The sequence below is a fragment of the Plutella xylostella genome, chromosome 2, assembly GCF_932276165.1.
Source record: "Plutella xylostella chromosome 2, ilPluXylo3.1, whole genome shotgun sequence".
Classification (NCBI taxonomy): Eukaryota; Metazoa; Arthropoda; class Insecta; order Lepidoptera; family Plutellidae; genus Plutella; species Plutella xylostella.
The window spans coordinates 1,772,040-1,788,673 of NC_063982.1; the positions used below are offsets into that span (position 1 = coordinate 1,772,040).

Sequence of the window (16,634 nt, forward strand, 5' to 3'; positions counted from 1 at the left end):
TCAACTTCCGTTCATGTCTTTACATACCTTTGGTCCTATCTCCCAGGTACCGCCTACTCGGCGCCCACAAGGACATAGACCGCTCAAACATGAAGGCGACTTGCACGAAGATATTAGCGAAACAGATCAAAGACCCGGACAAGTACCAGTTCGGAGCCACCAAGATATTCTTCAGGGCTGGACAGGTATACCTATACTGCATTCATTCTTACTTGGCACAAAAGGTCAATCTTTATGTGTCTATTTTTTAACAAACGTGTACTGAAATTGTTTTACTGCGTTGCTATTGGTCCACGTAGTTTGTTGCTGCGTTACAATTGGTCCACGTTATTTATTACTGCGTTGCTATTGGTCCTAACAATGACCCATCGCACTCTGTCAATATCGGAATAGTGCAAAAAACGCAAAAGTCTGTAAGTGTGGATATTTGTTACTCTGTCACGGGATAGCGGCTGGACGATTTTATCTCACATCTGGCATGTAGTATGCCGACATCCTGTATGACATATGGGCTACTTTTAATCCCGGAGCTCTGACGGGCATCTATTAAAAAGCGTCCTAAAGTAGGAACATAATGACAAGGACATAGACCGCTCCAACATGAAGGCGACCTGCACGAAGATATTAGCGAAACAGAGCAAAGACCCGGACAAGTACCAGTTCGGAGCCACCAAGATATTCTTCAGGGCTGGACAGGTAAATTAACCTACAAAATAAGACAAAATATTCTTTATTTGTACACAAAAAACATAAACAAAATTATAAAAAACTAAATTGTACAAATGGCGGTCTTATCGCTTAGAGCGATTATAGTAAAAAAAAATAACAAACTGTGTGTACTGAAATTGTTGCTACTGGTCCACGTAATTGATTGCTGTGTTGCTATTGGTCCTCATAATTCATTGCTGCGTTGTTATTGGTCCTAACAATGACCCATCTCACTCTGTCATTATCGGCTATGTGGGAGAGACATACTCACTACTCAGTACTAGTATTAAAGTCTGTAAGTGTAAATGTTTGTTACTCTTTCACGGGGAAATGGCTGTACTATTTTTATGGCATCTGGCATGTAGTATGCTGACACCCTGAATTAACACATAGGCACCTTTTTATCCCGGAACTCCCACGGGCATCTATTAAAAAGCGTCCTAAAGTAGGAACATAATAACAAGGACATAGACCGCTCCAACATGAAGGCGACCTGCACGAAGATATTAGCGAAACAGATCAAAGACCCGGACAAGTACCAGTTCGGAGCTACTAAGATATTCTTCAGAGCTGGACAGGTATATTAACCTACCAATACTCGTATTATACGGGCAATGAAAAAGTTCGACCTGCCTATTTACGTTCGATATGTCACTGGTACGTTTTCATTGCTCGTGAGTGTATAAACGCAAAAGTTTGTTCGTTTACAGAAAGAAAAATGGAAACTTATAAACGCTTCTTTACTCTATAGATATTTTCCCCACGCTTATCAGCGCTGGTTCGGCAAAGTATGGAAAAGTAACCTCTTATAAGTTTCCAGGTTTCTCTCTGTGTGCTGCCTAAGTGTGGATGTTTGTTACTATTTCACGGGGAGACGGTTTGGCATGTAGTATGCTGACACTCTGGATTAACACAAAGGCTACTTTTTAGTCTGAAACTCCCACGGGAACCCTTGTAGGCGAGGCGAAAGCGTCTTAAAGTAGGAATATAATAACAAGGATATAGACCGCTTCAACATGAAGGCGACGTGCACAAAGATATTAGCGAAGCAGATCAAAGAACCCGACAAGTACCAGTTCGGAGAGACCAAGATATTCTTCAGGGCTGGACAGGTATATTTACCTACAAATATTATTAATGCAAAAGTCTGTAAAGCCCGCTCCATACTCTGTAAAATCACTATTAAAACTACTGCGAGCTCTGTCGAATAAGGCTCGCAGGCTCAACACTCTATTATTCGCTTCGCTGCGTCTTGTGTAGTTCTTTCGAGAGCCTGGAGCGCGCCTAGATAATTACATAGGTATTTATATTCTATGCTACATATGATACTTTTATCCCGGAAATCCCACGGGAAAACATTTTAAGGCGAAGTTAAAGCGACTTAAAGTCGGCATATACTATAAAGTACACTCTCTTTTACAATATTACTGGCAACCATTCTCCTATCTCCAACTTATATCCCCAACTTTCCAACCCCCAGGTAGCCTACCTAGAGAAGATCCGAGCCGAACTTCAACGCGCCTACTGCGTCAGAGTACAGAGCTGCGTCAGACGCTTCGTGGCGCGACGCCGTTACTTGCGCATTCTGAACACTGTACGAGGGTTGCAGGCCCGAGGTAGAGGGTTACTGGCTAGGAGGTATGTCTTATTATTCTTATTAAGTATATATACTTATCTACAAGGCATCGAAAGTATGCGTCAAACGAAAGGGATTAACACTTTCTGAGCAATTTTAGCTGCACGACTTTCTCGATCCGGCTCGAAGGACCGTTTTATGTGCCGGTAGTAATGTAGGTCAGAGTACAAAGCTGCGTCAGACGCTTCGTGGCGCGACGCCGTTACTTGCGCATTCTCAACACTGTGCGAGGGTTGCAGGCAAGAGGAAGAGGGTTACTGGCCAGAAGGTATGTTATATACTTGTCTACAGGGTCTTCGTAAAAGTATGTACATGAATCAAAATAAAAAAGGCTTTTTCTGAGCAATTTTAGTCGTACGACTTTCTTGATCCGGCTCGCAGGACCATTTTATGTGCGGGTTGTTGGCGCTACGCCATTTACTTGCGCATTCTGAACACTGTGCGAGGTATGCACGCCAGAGGGCGAGGGATGTTGGCTAGGTATGTTATATAAGGTGGGAATTTACAGGTGGTCTTCCTAAAGGCAGGTCAATGCGACCGGCGGGCTCTGCAAAGTAAGAATTAAGGAGGAATTATATATTTTCTGCACTTAGCTTCATAATTTATAACTACGATACCGCGATATTCTGGGGCCATCGCGGTACTTCAAGTCTAGGATAGTTACTTTTTCTCTGGTACAACACACTATATATCCTATATTTCCCCAACATACAATAATATTATGACAATGGACAAATAATTGTAAAATTTATGTCCAATTAAATGACATTCTATTATATTCTATTCAACAGGAAAGCCCAGCAAATCCGCCGCACCCGCGCCGCAATAACCATCCAGCGGTACTGTCGCGGCTACATCGCACGGCAACGCTACCTGTTGCTACGTCGCAGGGTTGTTGGGCTACAGGCGTACTGTCGCGGATATCTGGCTAGGCTGCGAGTGCGGCATGCTAAGGATCATATGCATGTGAGTTTAGTTTGGATAACTAGTTTAGTTTTTTGAGGAGACGAGATTAAGTTAAGAGAGGAGTAATCATTTACTTATAGATAACAGCGTTACAGTGTAGGTTATACATAAGTAATGTGTGTAAGGTAAGGTCAATAATAGGTATCCTTCAGTGTATATACAAAATCTGTGTTAAAGAGCACTTATAAATATAATTAATCAATTGTATTTGTTTCAGGCGATCACACTTCAGCGATACATACGCGGATACCTCGTCCGGGACAAGGTGAAGAAGATGCGCCGACAAATAGTAGTCGCCCAGGCTGCTGTGAGTATTTTATATATTTTGTACTTAAAAAAAACATGGCGTGGATTGTCCTGAAGCCTACTGGACCAACGAATTTAAATAGAATTACGTTCTCACATCACAATACTGTCTTCAGTCTTCAACCTTTCTTATCCATACAACTTCCATACCACTAGTATAGGTTTTTCTAAGAACAAAAACACTCTACGAAGCTTTTTCATACAAAATGTCGAGGATAGAGTGTTGTGGACCTCCTTTGGAGATGCCTATGGTCAGTAGTGGATGATGAAATTATGATCATCATAAGCCAATAAACGTACTTACGCGTTTTTGTACCATACGTAATTACCGTATTTTTCCCAAAATGAAAGTTCATTTGAACTTTCACCTTTAAAAATATACGTTACTTACCACCCCAATCCATGCTAGGGGTACTGTCACCTGGGTCGTCAGCACGACCGATGTACGACTATGGTGATAAAAGAGACACGAGTAATAAATAATAACGATAAAAATTGGTGAGTCGAGCGGTTCTAACGAGATCATAGACTACTTAATTAGGGAATCTATAGAATTTGTTTAGTAAAATTCATCATTGGAGTTCATAACTGTCTACATTATTTGCCTATGTTTAGTTAGAATCGTTGGACTGAGCGTATTTGTATCGTATTTTTGGTTTGTTAGCGAATTATGAATTTTAACTCTCCTAGGTACAGTTTCTTATAGATGTAACTTAATAATCACAAAAATAGACCACATTTAATTGATTTTATTTACTATCAGATTATAAGTACTCACTCGTAGAACTGTCTAGTATTACCTAGTCACTTGACAAACAGTATTTCACTCTTATTTCTTTAATTACACTAAGTACTATGTGAAGTATATGTACGTCCAACAATATTTAGCAGCTTATGATAATATACTTCTTCCCTATACAACCACCCCTTCCCTTTTTAATGCTTTTACCATTAGTGATCGAAATACGGGCACCACATTTTTTACTTCATCCTATGAACTTAGGTTCCAAAAACTTGACTCACGCACAATGAAAAAGTTCCACCTGTAATTGCCGTTGTATTGTCACTAGAACTTTTTCATTGCATATATTTTGTTACCATTGAATGGTTAACCACCACTCCCCTTTCCCCAGATTCGTCGCTTCCTAGCCCGCCGCCAGTACAAGAAACTCCGCATCGAAGCCCGAAGTCTGGACCACGTGAAGAAACTCAACAAGGGGCTGGAGAACAAGATCATCAGTCTACAGCAGAAGCTGGGAGATGCTAACGACAAGGCGAGGATGATTGAGCCGCTGCAGAAGACTATTGAGAATTTGAAGTAAGATTTTCATTTGTTTTGTTCATTCATTCATTTATTTACTTGTTCGTTCATGACTCATTCGTTTCTTATTTTCTTCACTTGATTCATTCACGACTTTCGGCTATGTATGCCGTTTATCTGCGCATTCTTGCATTGAGATACCTCGATATACACGCAAAGACACGTAACATGAAGCAGGTAGGTGCAATCTATGCTTAAACCATGTAGATAAACTGAACAAGGGTCTGGAGAACAAGATCATCAGTCTACAGCAGAAGCTGGGAGATGCCAATGACAAGGCGAGGATGATTGAGCCGCTGCAGAAGACTATTGAGAATTTAAAGCATGTTTGTGTCTTTCATTCATTCACTTATTCGTTCAGTCACTTACTCATTTATTGTATATTTGTTCATTCACTCATTTGTTTATTCACTCACTATGTATTTCTTGGCAATTTTCTCTTTTATCCATTCGCTAGTGAATTCAAGGGACAACAGAAGCTACATCAGAAGTATTTTATCTTTCATTTTCTAATTACGCCACTTATACGATCCGTTACTCTCTCTTTGATGGATTCGCGAATTATCTTAGTCATTATTTGTCGCTTGTCTATCCATCCTCCATACGGTAATTTAAAACAATAAGTTTGATTACCAAGTTTAGATTATCTATATAATAATATCTTTATTTTTTTAATAATAATAATATCTTTATTTAGTAAAACACATTACACAGTTACTAATAACTAAACTATACTAAGGCTAAAGTAGATGTCTCATAAAAGTTATTGTTTAGCCTCCACTGCCGAACTAGGTAAAAACCTGTATTTCAGCAAGTAGCGCCTCACCCACCAAAAATGACAAAAATAGCCATAGAGAAAGGCAAAACTAGACTTGCTAAGTCTGTTTATGTAACTTAAAAAAGTATATAACAGTTACTTATAACTAACATAAAAAAGTAAGAAATTACAAAATTTATTATATTATAATAAAAAATAATTTAGAGAATTTTGAGAATGTGCTTTCTTGTCTTAGTTGTGTTATAAATTCACAGAAAATAAGAGTAAGATTAATGTAAGATATCATATATATTTTGATTATTACTTTTATCAGTGTACGTGTGCAAGAACAACCAGCTAATTAAGTATAATAATTGTAATTTAAAAGGATCAAAATGTAGGTTAGTTATATATACTTACTATCCTATACATTCAAGCAGTGCTACGTCCAATGTCTTCGTCAACGTCAAATTTAATCATAGTTTCTATATCAGGTGTTCAATTGTGCATTCTTTGCCTCAGTTTAAATTCGCTACGATTCTACTAATTTTAAGAATTCTACTTTTAACCAACTTGCTTGATGGCGGTTGTAAATGATTGTGCTGCTGATCTAGATAACTTTAATGTATCTAGATCCTTATTATGTAATGCAGAGGATGTCTGTGCAAACCTAAACATAAATAATAAAAATAAAATGCCCGGTTTGAAGGTATTATCTCAAAATATAAGAAGCTTAAATCGAAACTTATCTTCTTTTGAAACATTGGTTGCGAGAATTAATATTGACTTTGACATATTTGTGTTTACTGAGTGTAGGCTTAGAAATAATTATACTGTGCCGGACATTCAAGGTTATACTTCTCATATGACCTTGAATTGTAAAACACAAAACGAAGGTGTCGTAGTATATTGTAAATCTAACCTCCACTGCAAAGCCCTGGAACACATTTGCGATGATTCTAATTGCATCGTCATAAGTTTTGATAATGATACTGCCATAGTGTGCATCTATCGTTCTCCAGCCAACCGTAATGCGAATAAATTTCTTAATTCATTGAATGGGGTCCTAGAGTCACTAAAGTCATTTAAAAATATAATGGTGATAGGTGACATTAATATAGATATCAAGCCAGAAAACAATGACAGCAACTCAGATGAATACCTCAATTTACTTGGAACGCATGGTTTACTCGCAGGCCACACTCTTATAACTCATATAAATAGTTCAATTGATCATGTTATGTTAAAAACTTGTAATCCATCAACTACCATTGTTATACCCGCTACTATCACCGATCACTATGCAGTAATGTGCTGTCTCGAAGCCTATGAACCACATATACCTAACAGCTTTATCAAAGTACTAAATTACAATTTAATCAATGAAGAAATAGCCTCTGCTGACTTCTCTGACGTCATTCACTGTACCGATGTAAATGAAGCCACCGATATTTTTGTCACTAGGCTTTCTTCAATAATAAAAGTGCATACTACTGTCAAAAAAATACCCAAACGCAAACGTATAATCAAACCGTGGATAACTCCGGGGTTGCTGCGATGTATTAATAATAAAGATAAACTTCACCTTCAACTAAGGAAGGAGCCAACTAATTCTATTTTAAAAATGACTTATACCAGATACCGAAACTATTGCAACTCGATACTGCATAAATTAAAACATGAATATGAACGAACTGAATTAGAACAGTGCGCCAATAATAACCGGAAAACATGGAAAACTATTAAAGCGATAGCTAACATTGGGAAAAATAAAACGTCAAACCTGAATCTGCTAAAGACTTACCCTAACCCTCATGACTCAGTTGATCAGGTTAACGCTTACTTTGCCAGTGTAGGGAAACTACTAGCTGAAAAAATTACAAGTGGTCAAACTGACATTAACCAAGACATTAAAGATAATCTAAATGCCATAAAACACCTTCATAACACCTTTGCTTTAACTGACACGGATGAACGCGAAGTAGAAGCTGCTTTGAGATTCCTCAAAGACGATTGTGCTGTAGGGTGGGATAACATCCCCGCTAAAGTTTTAAAATACTCCAGCAAAGTTCTAGTCCCATTAATAACCCACATCTGTAATCTGTCATTCCATACCGCTGTATTTCCCGAAAACTTTAAAATTGCCATTATCCACCCCATTCATAAGGGAGGTGACCGAGACAGTGTCAACAACTACAGACCGATATCCGTTCTGCCTGCGTTGTCTAAGATATTAGAAAAATTAATAAATTCTATTCTCGTTAAATTTCTTAACAAATATAATATTTTATCAGAACACCAATATGGTTTCAGGACAAATTTATCTACACAAGATGCTATTCTGAAATTAACTGATACTGTAGTCCAGCACTTGGATAACAAACGCAAGTGTATTGGTATTTTCTTAGACCTCGCTAAGGCATTTGACACAGTCTCTGTCCCGACCTTGTTGTCAAAGCTCGAACGAGTCGGATTTCGCGACGGATCACTGGAACTCTTAAAAAGTTACCTTAGCAACCGGCAACAGATGGTCAGGATAGGTGAGTATTGCAGCTCTATAAAATCTGTCAATTTTGGCGTCCCTCAGGGCAGCATATTAGGCCCTAGTTTATTCCTGGTATATATAAATGACTTGTGTAACCTAAACCTTCTGAATGGTTCTATAGTTTCATTTGCAGACGATACAACTTTGCTCTTTCATGGCAAAACGTGGAAGGAGGCTGCGGGAACAGCTGAATATGGTCTAAGAGTAGTCATGAGATGGCTGAGGTCTAACTTACTTACCTTAAATGTAAATAAAACACAGTATATGTGTTTTTCTATACTGAACCCAAGTCGAACTCTGCCATCTTTCCTTGAAATTCGCGCTCACACCTGCCTCCCAGAAGACGCAAGCTGCTCTTGTATGGTGTTGGACAGAACAAATGTGGTGGACCTAGGTGTGCAGGTTGATTGCCAACTAAATTGGCAGCACCATATAAGAGTGCTCGCGGGTAGAATCAGAAAATTAATAGTCATTTTCAAAAAATTAAGGCATGCTGCTGACTATCCCCTGCTGCGCAGGATATACTATGCTCTTTGTCAGTCCCTACTAGGTTACTGTGTGGTGGCTTGGGGGGGAACTTACAAGACATCCATGCTCAAAGTTGAAAGGGCTCAAAGATCCGTATTAAAAGTTATGACCTTCAAATCGTTTAGGGAACCCACCCATAAGCTGTTCAAAGATTGTGAGGTGTTGTCAGTTCGGCAATTATACATACTAAACGCAGTGTTAGCACAACATTCAAAAACTATTTATGATCCCCAACTTAAAACAATCAAACGAAGGCATGACATTATTTGTCGAACTCAATCTTTTGACACTATATTCACTAATAGATTCTTTTGTTTTCTTGGACCATATATATACAACAAATTAAATAGCAGTTTAAGTTTATACCCAAACTCCAGGGCTGTAGCTAAAAAAATACTGCAAAAGTGGCTCATAAACAGAACCTATCAGGAAACTGAGGACTTGTTGGTTGTTGTTACCTAATTAATTAATTAGTAGAATTACAGCTAGATACATTATTTCATTGCTATCATTTTATTATTTTTTTGTTAAAAATCCTTTGCATCTAATTTCATGTTACCCATAAATAATTATAAAATTAATTACCTACACTATAAACTTCATTATAAACTTTATTGTTTGTTTAATTTAAATAGCAACTCAAATTCTCTTAGTACTTACCTGTATGTAACATTAACAATGTAACAAGAGTAAACGCTCACAAAATACCTTCATTGTCAATACTACATGTACCTACTGGCTAGAAAAACATTTCCTCCTATAGTACAGGCTAGACCTAGTTTAGGTGGAATTAAAAATGTAAATAACACATTCCTAGATTACCTAAGTACCTATATTGAGCACTGTTAAAACACCAATAACTAACCTAAGTTTTGCATGCTAACCTAATAATAGTTTAAGTAACTTCTTAATGTACCTATGTTTTTACTGTCTTGTGTATTTGTAAAATGTGTGTGAAAATGGGTCAAATAAATATATTTTGTATTTGTATTATTTGTATTTGTATAATGTAATATTACACATAATACTAAGCCATCAAACCTTGTCCACAGAACAAGACTAGAAGCCCTAAGACCTTTAGAAATAGAAGTGAAATCACTCCGCGAGGACCACAGAGAAAAGGACAACCTACTCGCAGCCTTACAGCAAGAGCTAGCGAGTGAGCGAGAGAGCAATAAGACACTCAGGACCGAGAAGAAGCATATTGAAGAGACGTACAAGAAAGAGAAGGTTGTTTGGGAGGAGGAGAGTGAGAAACTAGCGAAAGAGCTGAGAAGCAATAAGGAGCATTATGATATGGAGAGGGAAGGTATGGACAAATATACTACATTACTGACAGTTTATTGTATAAGTACAACAGCAAATTAATAAAATGTAAAGATTTGAACAAAGTATGCTGGTCCACCAACCCGCACTTGGCCAGCGTGGTGGACTAAAACATTCATTGGAAGGAGACCCGTGCCCCAGCAGTGGGGATGTAATTTGCCGTTATGAAACAAAGTACAGAAGTATAATAAAGACGCGAATTGCCGAAAAGCAATTATGAATACAAATTTTTCATTTTTCTGTGCCTGATTCCAACTAGGCTGGCCACTATACTTTGTTTCACGAGGAAAGACATCTGAACCCTTATTACATTCGAATAAGGGTAGTTTTTGTTTGTATCAGATATCTTTCCCCGTGGAATTAAATATAGCGATGGTTATAGTCACGCTAAGAAAACGAATCTTCTATCTTAACATTCATAGAATTTATAAGAATTTAGTTTTTACACTGGATTCTCATTTTTGATAGGCATTTTACACTAAGCTCTGCTGTAAAATAATATTAAACATGTGTTTAATCTACACTGAATAATAAAAAGATTATCTGAATAGTCAGATAAACTGAAATGATAAGCTGTAAAGTGTTGATCGAGTGTTTTAATTACAATTTCAGTAAACAAAATTATGTGTTTTAATAGTTGTGCATATTTTTCCTTTTAATTCGCGCGCGCGAATAGGAATTCTAAAAGTGTAAAATGTGACGAAATGGATTTCAGAATGTGTTCTTTCTAGTTTCTTTTTATTATTTTTTTTATTTTTTATGCCGCCTGTGTCGTGTCCCACTGCTGGGCAAAGGCCTCCTTATTTATCTTTTTATAGTGGGACGAAAAAACACAAATTTCATACATATATCTCCGTAAATAAATATATATAGAATAGTTTATGTACGGTATTGTTTTAAAATGGGTATACCTTTAAAAGTTAATGTAAAAGAAGGTTGTGATGTGCCACATGTAGTTTGGTCGGATGAGTTTCAGTCCAGAGCACAAGTTTGGAAAGGTACGCTAGTGATTCAACCAAAAAGGAGATTCAACCAGATGCCTGCGACACATATAACATTATTTAAACATGAGATGTAGGTGAAATATAATGGTAAATAGGTTTCCTATGGAAATTATAGGGTAAAAGTTTGTTATTTCCACACTTTAGGTTCTTTCTACCTTTGTGTCAGTCTGACGTGCAAATAAAAACAAAATACTTCACAATTTTATGTCTCAAAAATATCGATAGTACGATTAATCTAAATTTATTTATACACATTTTACATCCGTCTCAATAATTTCCCAGAACGCGACAAACGCCACGAAGCCGAGAAGAAGGCCCTTTGTGCCGAGCTGGAGATAGAGCGGCAGAGCCGGCAGAAGCTCCTATCTACGCAGTACGAGCTGCAGGAGAGATTGGATAACCTCCAAAGGTAAGGCTGTTGTTGTTCTTGTCCCGAGCAGCAGTCTTGAAGGAAAGAATAACCCAGGTGAGTGCCGACCTCCGATAGGACATGGTACCAAAAGAAGAAGAAAGGTAAGGCATCAATCGTGGCGACTTCGTGTCCTCTGGACATAGGCCTCCTGAGGAAAGCCCCAATACAAAGTGTTGCAAAAGTGTATTTTTTCTCGAATTTCGAAAAGTCATAGTGCAACAGCAGGGCGATCACGAAAAATATAGAATCGAATGCCAGTGCGACTAGTGTCAACTTGACAGCACTTTCGAACACTTTTTACCTATAAAATTGACAGTTGTCGCACTCGCATTCGATTCTATACGTTAGCTCTGTTTTTCGTGATCGCCCTGCTGATGTTTGGGATACCTTTAGAGTCCCCCCCTTTCGGCTTACATACCACTTTTGCAACATCAACTATCGTAATAGAACTACCGGCCATCTCTGCTGGGCGTCCTACGTTATGTATTTCTGTCGGTGTGTTGAAGTAAACAATTCATCTACTATGTCGACTATTCCAATACCAATCGATTCGATTATTAGATTTTTTTGGTTTTTACGTCTGTAATCTTAGGCATGGCCATTCTCGGAAGAATTACCGTGGTGATCTTCCCTAATCTTTTACTTTCTTCTATGATTGTAACTCATATATTTATCCTTTCATTATCTTCCAGAGCGCCAGCCCCCAAGGAGCACAGACGGTCATTGTCTAACGTGAGCAGCGTCTCGCAAGCGGAGACCGCCGTCGTCGAAGATGTGAGTTATACCACTGCTATATTTATACTTACACTTTTTTTGTATTTTTCTACAGATTCATTCACATTAATTGTGTAGGCAGCTTTTAAGCTTCTCTTAAAAATAAGGGTAGATGATGTCGGTCCTCTCAAACATTCAGAAAATGAGTTAATTTTGAAAATGTATAAAATGGATGTTGGTGTTTTTTTCGAAAAATCCATTAATCACCGCATGTGTCCACTTTTGCCATGACCATGCTCCATTTAATAGTAAACACATTTCATTTCTAAAAAAAATTAATCTCCGTTCAGTATTCGAAGCTAGGACTGTCATTTTAGATAACTTATGTACCGTGCGGTCGATAAGCGTAGCCGTGGCAAGTTATTTTAATTGAAGAGCAGTCATGGGTTATAAAATGAAATGAAATTATAAAGGCAGGTTCACTAAAGTTCGTATCATCTACGGTAGGTAATTTTAACATTACTCTGATTCTTTCCACATTAGGTGTTCTGGTGTTCTTCTAGTTGGATGTTTCTATAATTCACTTCGTAACGTAACTTTAACGCTACGCACGCAGCCATTGCAATATTTTAGATAAGAGCGAATAATATTATGTATTCTTATGATAGGTTGTGAGTAGTGTTGTGGTAGGTGAAATTTAGTAGATGCCATTAGGGAGATTAATTTGTGATGAGATGAGTGATGATGATGTGATGAAGTTTAATTGCATTGTGTGAGAACGCGACAGACTAGTGGTTGGTTATACCACCGGCTGCAGTGCCAAAGGTTCCATGTCCGAATCCCGGTTGAGATTCACAAACAGGTAGTTGAGGAGTAAAAATACAACCAGTTTCTTTTCACCTAAAAGTCATTGACTGCCATTCTCTTTTACCTTTCATTTTATTTTTATTTTTTTGCTTTCCCAATGTTTAGAGGCGATGGACAAAATGACTTATAAATATGGTCCTCATTTGTTTTATCTTGAATTTTTCACTGTGTGCGCGAGTGTGTTGTTTGTCTAATATGAATTTCAGAAATGGTCTGGCCGAAATTGGCAAAAAGCAATTTCTTCCAGCCAACCTTTGTTAGGTTGGGAGAAGATGACATTAACGCTTTTAATCAATTTAATATAAATAGCTCATTTTATTTCCCAGGACTATGGCTACGGGTCGGTGCGTTCAGTGGAGTCAGCGCGCGGGGCTCTTGAGGCGGTGAACTGGGCCGCCGGCGCACCCAACAGCGGTACTACTGCCCCTGTAAGTACATGTTTGAGTACACTGTGGCAGATTTTATCCAAATCTGTTTAGCTGTTGAAAAGTTTTAGCAGCTTTTGGTACCTGGATTTTTTGCAATGGAACTAAACCAAATAAATTACTGCCTTTGTATACTTTCATAGTAATTTTTCTATTGATTGTGTATTTCTATTTTTATAAAAACTATATTATGTTTTATGCTCTATTATCTTTTATATTTTTTTACATTTTTAAGCGAACAAAAGGGAAATAACCGCATCACTTTTTAAGCATTTTAAGTATTAACAATGAAGATAAGTATAAAAATTAACAATCCATATTTTAATTCGCAGGTAGCGGACGCAGGCTTAGTGCTTCGCATGCAAAACCGTTTAGCCGCGCTACAGAGCGAACTGTCGCGCACCACACAACGCGCTGCCGACTTGGAGGAGAGACTTCTGAGTAAGTTATATTTTATATACAGGGTGTTGTATATGTATAGGTACGTACGGTGGACTGCGCCTAAAAGTATTTAGATGGGGTGCAAATTGTTCTAGCTGTTAAAGCAATACATATAGTAGACGTTTTATGATGTGTGTGGCAGTGGGGTTTATGTGGATGATGTTCGAGCAGCTCGTTAGCTAGTGATCCCCATTTTAAATACCCCGCCTGTATACGTTTAGAAAAACAGGAGACCTTACCATAAACGAGCAGTGGTTGAAAAGTAATCAAATATTCTTTCTGTATAAAAAGTGGTTGTAAAGGCCATGTCAGCTACATAAAATGCTATTGCTCCTGATGTTAAGTCGCAGTGAAAGGCTAGACTTATTCAAAGACAGAAAATAACATTAGTAGCTAAAAGTTATCAACAACTTAGAAAATTACAAATAAAAGTGTACAGTTAAAAAAAAGTGTAACGTAGCCTACGAATGTATTTTTAATTTTTAAATTCAATATATTCTTATCTCAGTCCACACTTCACTAATATTATTTACCAAAGTTAAATTCCTAACCCATGTCTGCTTCCAGCCCGCCTCCAATCATCCCCAACGAACCCCAGCATCGACAGATACAAGGTGGAAGAGCTTGAGATCGAGAACAAGAAGCTGCGGGAACACCTGGAGCGGCTGAGAGCTTCTGGAGACAGCTTGCTGCTGTCTAAGGAGGTTATCGGTAAGTTATACTGGGTGTTCCATGACTAAGTTAACTTATACAGGGTGTCCCAGGCGATGATACATGAAGGATTAGTGGCTTAAATTTAGAGGGAATTTGACTTAACGATACTTCAATTTTAACCCTGCGGCGGTGATGCTTACTGCTGTCTAAGGAGGTTATTGGTAATTATATACTATACAGGGTGTCCCACGAACCCCAGCATCGACAGATACAAAGTGGAAGAGCTCGAGATCGAGAACAAGAAGCTGCGGGAACACCTGGAGAGACTGAGAGCTTCTGGAGACAGCTTGCTGCTGTCTAAGGAGGTTATTGGTAAGTTATACAGGGTGTCCCATAGCTAACTTAACATATACCACACACAGGGTGTCTACACACAGGGTGTCCACACGAAGATGCCACATGAAAGGGTGGTTACCTTAAATTTAGAGGCAATTTTACTTAAATATACTTACATTTTACTCGTGTTATAAGTAGGTGTGTGTTTGTGTATCTGTCTGTGCTAGCGTAGCTCCTAAACAGCTGAAAAATTAAGAAAGAGTTAGAGATTGCTGGAGACAGCTTACTGCTGTCTAAGGAGGCTATTGGTAAGTATATATACTAGACAGGGTGTCCCACGAACCCCAGCATCGACAGGTACAAGGTGGAGGAGCTCGAAATCGAGAACAAGAAGCTGCGGGAACACCTGGAGAGACTGAGAGCTTCTGGAGACAGCTTGCTGCTGTCTAAGGAGGTTATTGGTACGTTACATAATACAAGTGTCGTACTAGGATCAGGATTCGTACGTAATACGTCTATTTGGAAACATATTCCATCGCCTCAGACTAAGTTTACCTACTATAAGTAGTAGAATCAGTTTAATATAATGCTTATTGTACTTGACAAATACAGGGAACCCAAAAATATACATAATTGACATGTGTGTGAAATGTGGTATATTAAATTTACTTTACTATTACGCTATTTGGGGTCTTTTCATCGACCAACTATCGTCCCATGTTGAATATAGACCTCTTTCAAGGATCTCAGCCTTCCTCATCTACCAGTCTGAGGTCCATCGGGGAGGAGGGCGTCCCACGCTGCGTTTCAATTGTTTAATCTGATTACAGAACAAATGGGCGTGATGCAAGAGGAACTGGACAGGAGACGGGACGAGTGTATTCAATTGAAGAGCGTGCTCACTAACCAGGTATGTTTTATCATTTATTTATCTAAAGGTGTAAAATATGCTCTTAGGGCCTTATTCTCAATGTCTGGATAATAAATACGGGATAAAAGTTATGCTGTCAGCCCCTGGAATTATGGTTCAGACCGACACAGTATGTCTTTTATCGCACAGGGAGCCATTATTCAGACATTGTGAAATAGACCCTTGCACTATAAATTTATAAATAACGTACCACTTCAAGTTAGCTACATTTATTGAGCTACTTGACCTATAATAGTTTCTGAGATTCAACTTCATCATTTTAAGATTTTATATTTAAATGTTCATCTATTTAACAATTCAACATTTTGAGAATACCAAATTTTTAAGCGAACCTTTCCAGCCCATCTGCATCTTCGGAAAAACTAAAATACATGCACTTAAAAATACATTTATGACCACGAAACTGTCGTTATGAATAAATTATCAAAACAGACAGTATCACTTGTTATCTTTCTCACTTTTATCTGTCTGTGATACTAATATTTACATTAACTGGACATATCAGAGGTAAACATCGTCAAAAATTATCTCTTACGGACATTATAACGTGGACAACCAAGGTGTCTTTTAAGAACTAACAGTTTAATACTTTAAATATACCTTGTCTGTAATAGTTTTAAATAGTCCAAAGTTATAAGTCTGTGGATTCAAATGATTTACTAAAAAGATTTCTTAATGCAGATAGTTGATGAAACAGATTATCAAATGTGCATGTGATAAGTAAAGTGATGAATTGCGATAATTTCGCTGAATTTGT

The 16,634-nt window shown here is 37.9% G+C and overlaps 1 protein-coding gene across 1 annotated transcript in view; it reads left to right on the plus strand.

The window, feature by feature from the left end:
• Window positions 1-16,634, plus strand: part of LOC105383718 (unconventional myosin-Va) — a 72,305-nt gene that overhangs the window by 36,609 nt on the left and 19,062 nt on the right. The window contains exons 17-28 of the mRNA XM_048622588.1: window positions 47-185; window positions 2,189-2,346; window positions 3,136-3,310; window positions 3,528-3,617; window positions 4,750-4,934; window positions 9,820-10,076; window positions 11,380-11,506; window positions 12,202-12,283; window positions 13,417-13,518; window positions 13,848-13,956; window positions 14,524-14,667; window positions 15,777-15,856. Coding sequence (XP_048478545.1) covers window positions 47-185; window positions 2,189-2,346; window positions 3,136-3,310; window positions 3,528-3,617; window positions 4,750-4,934; window positions 9,820-10,076; window positions 11,380-11,506; window positions 12,202-12,283; window positions 13,417-13,518; window positions 13,848-13,956; window positions 14,524-14,667; window positions 15,777-15,856 — 1,648 coding nt within the window. The remainder of the gene's footprint in view (window positions 1-46; window positions 186-2,188; window positions 2,347-3,135; window positions 3,311-3,527; window positions 3,618-4,749; window positions 4,935-9,819; window positions 10,077-11,379; window positions 11,507-12,201; window positions 12,284-13,416; window positions 13,519-13,847; window positions 13,957-14,523; window positions 14,668-15,776; window positions 15,857-16,634) is intronic.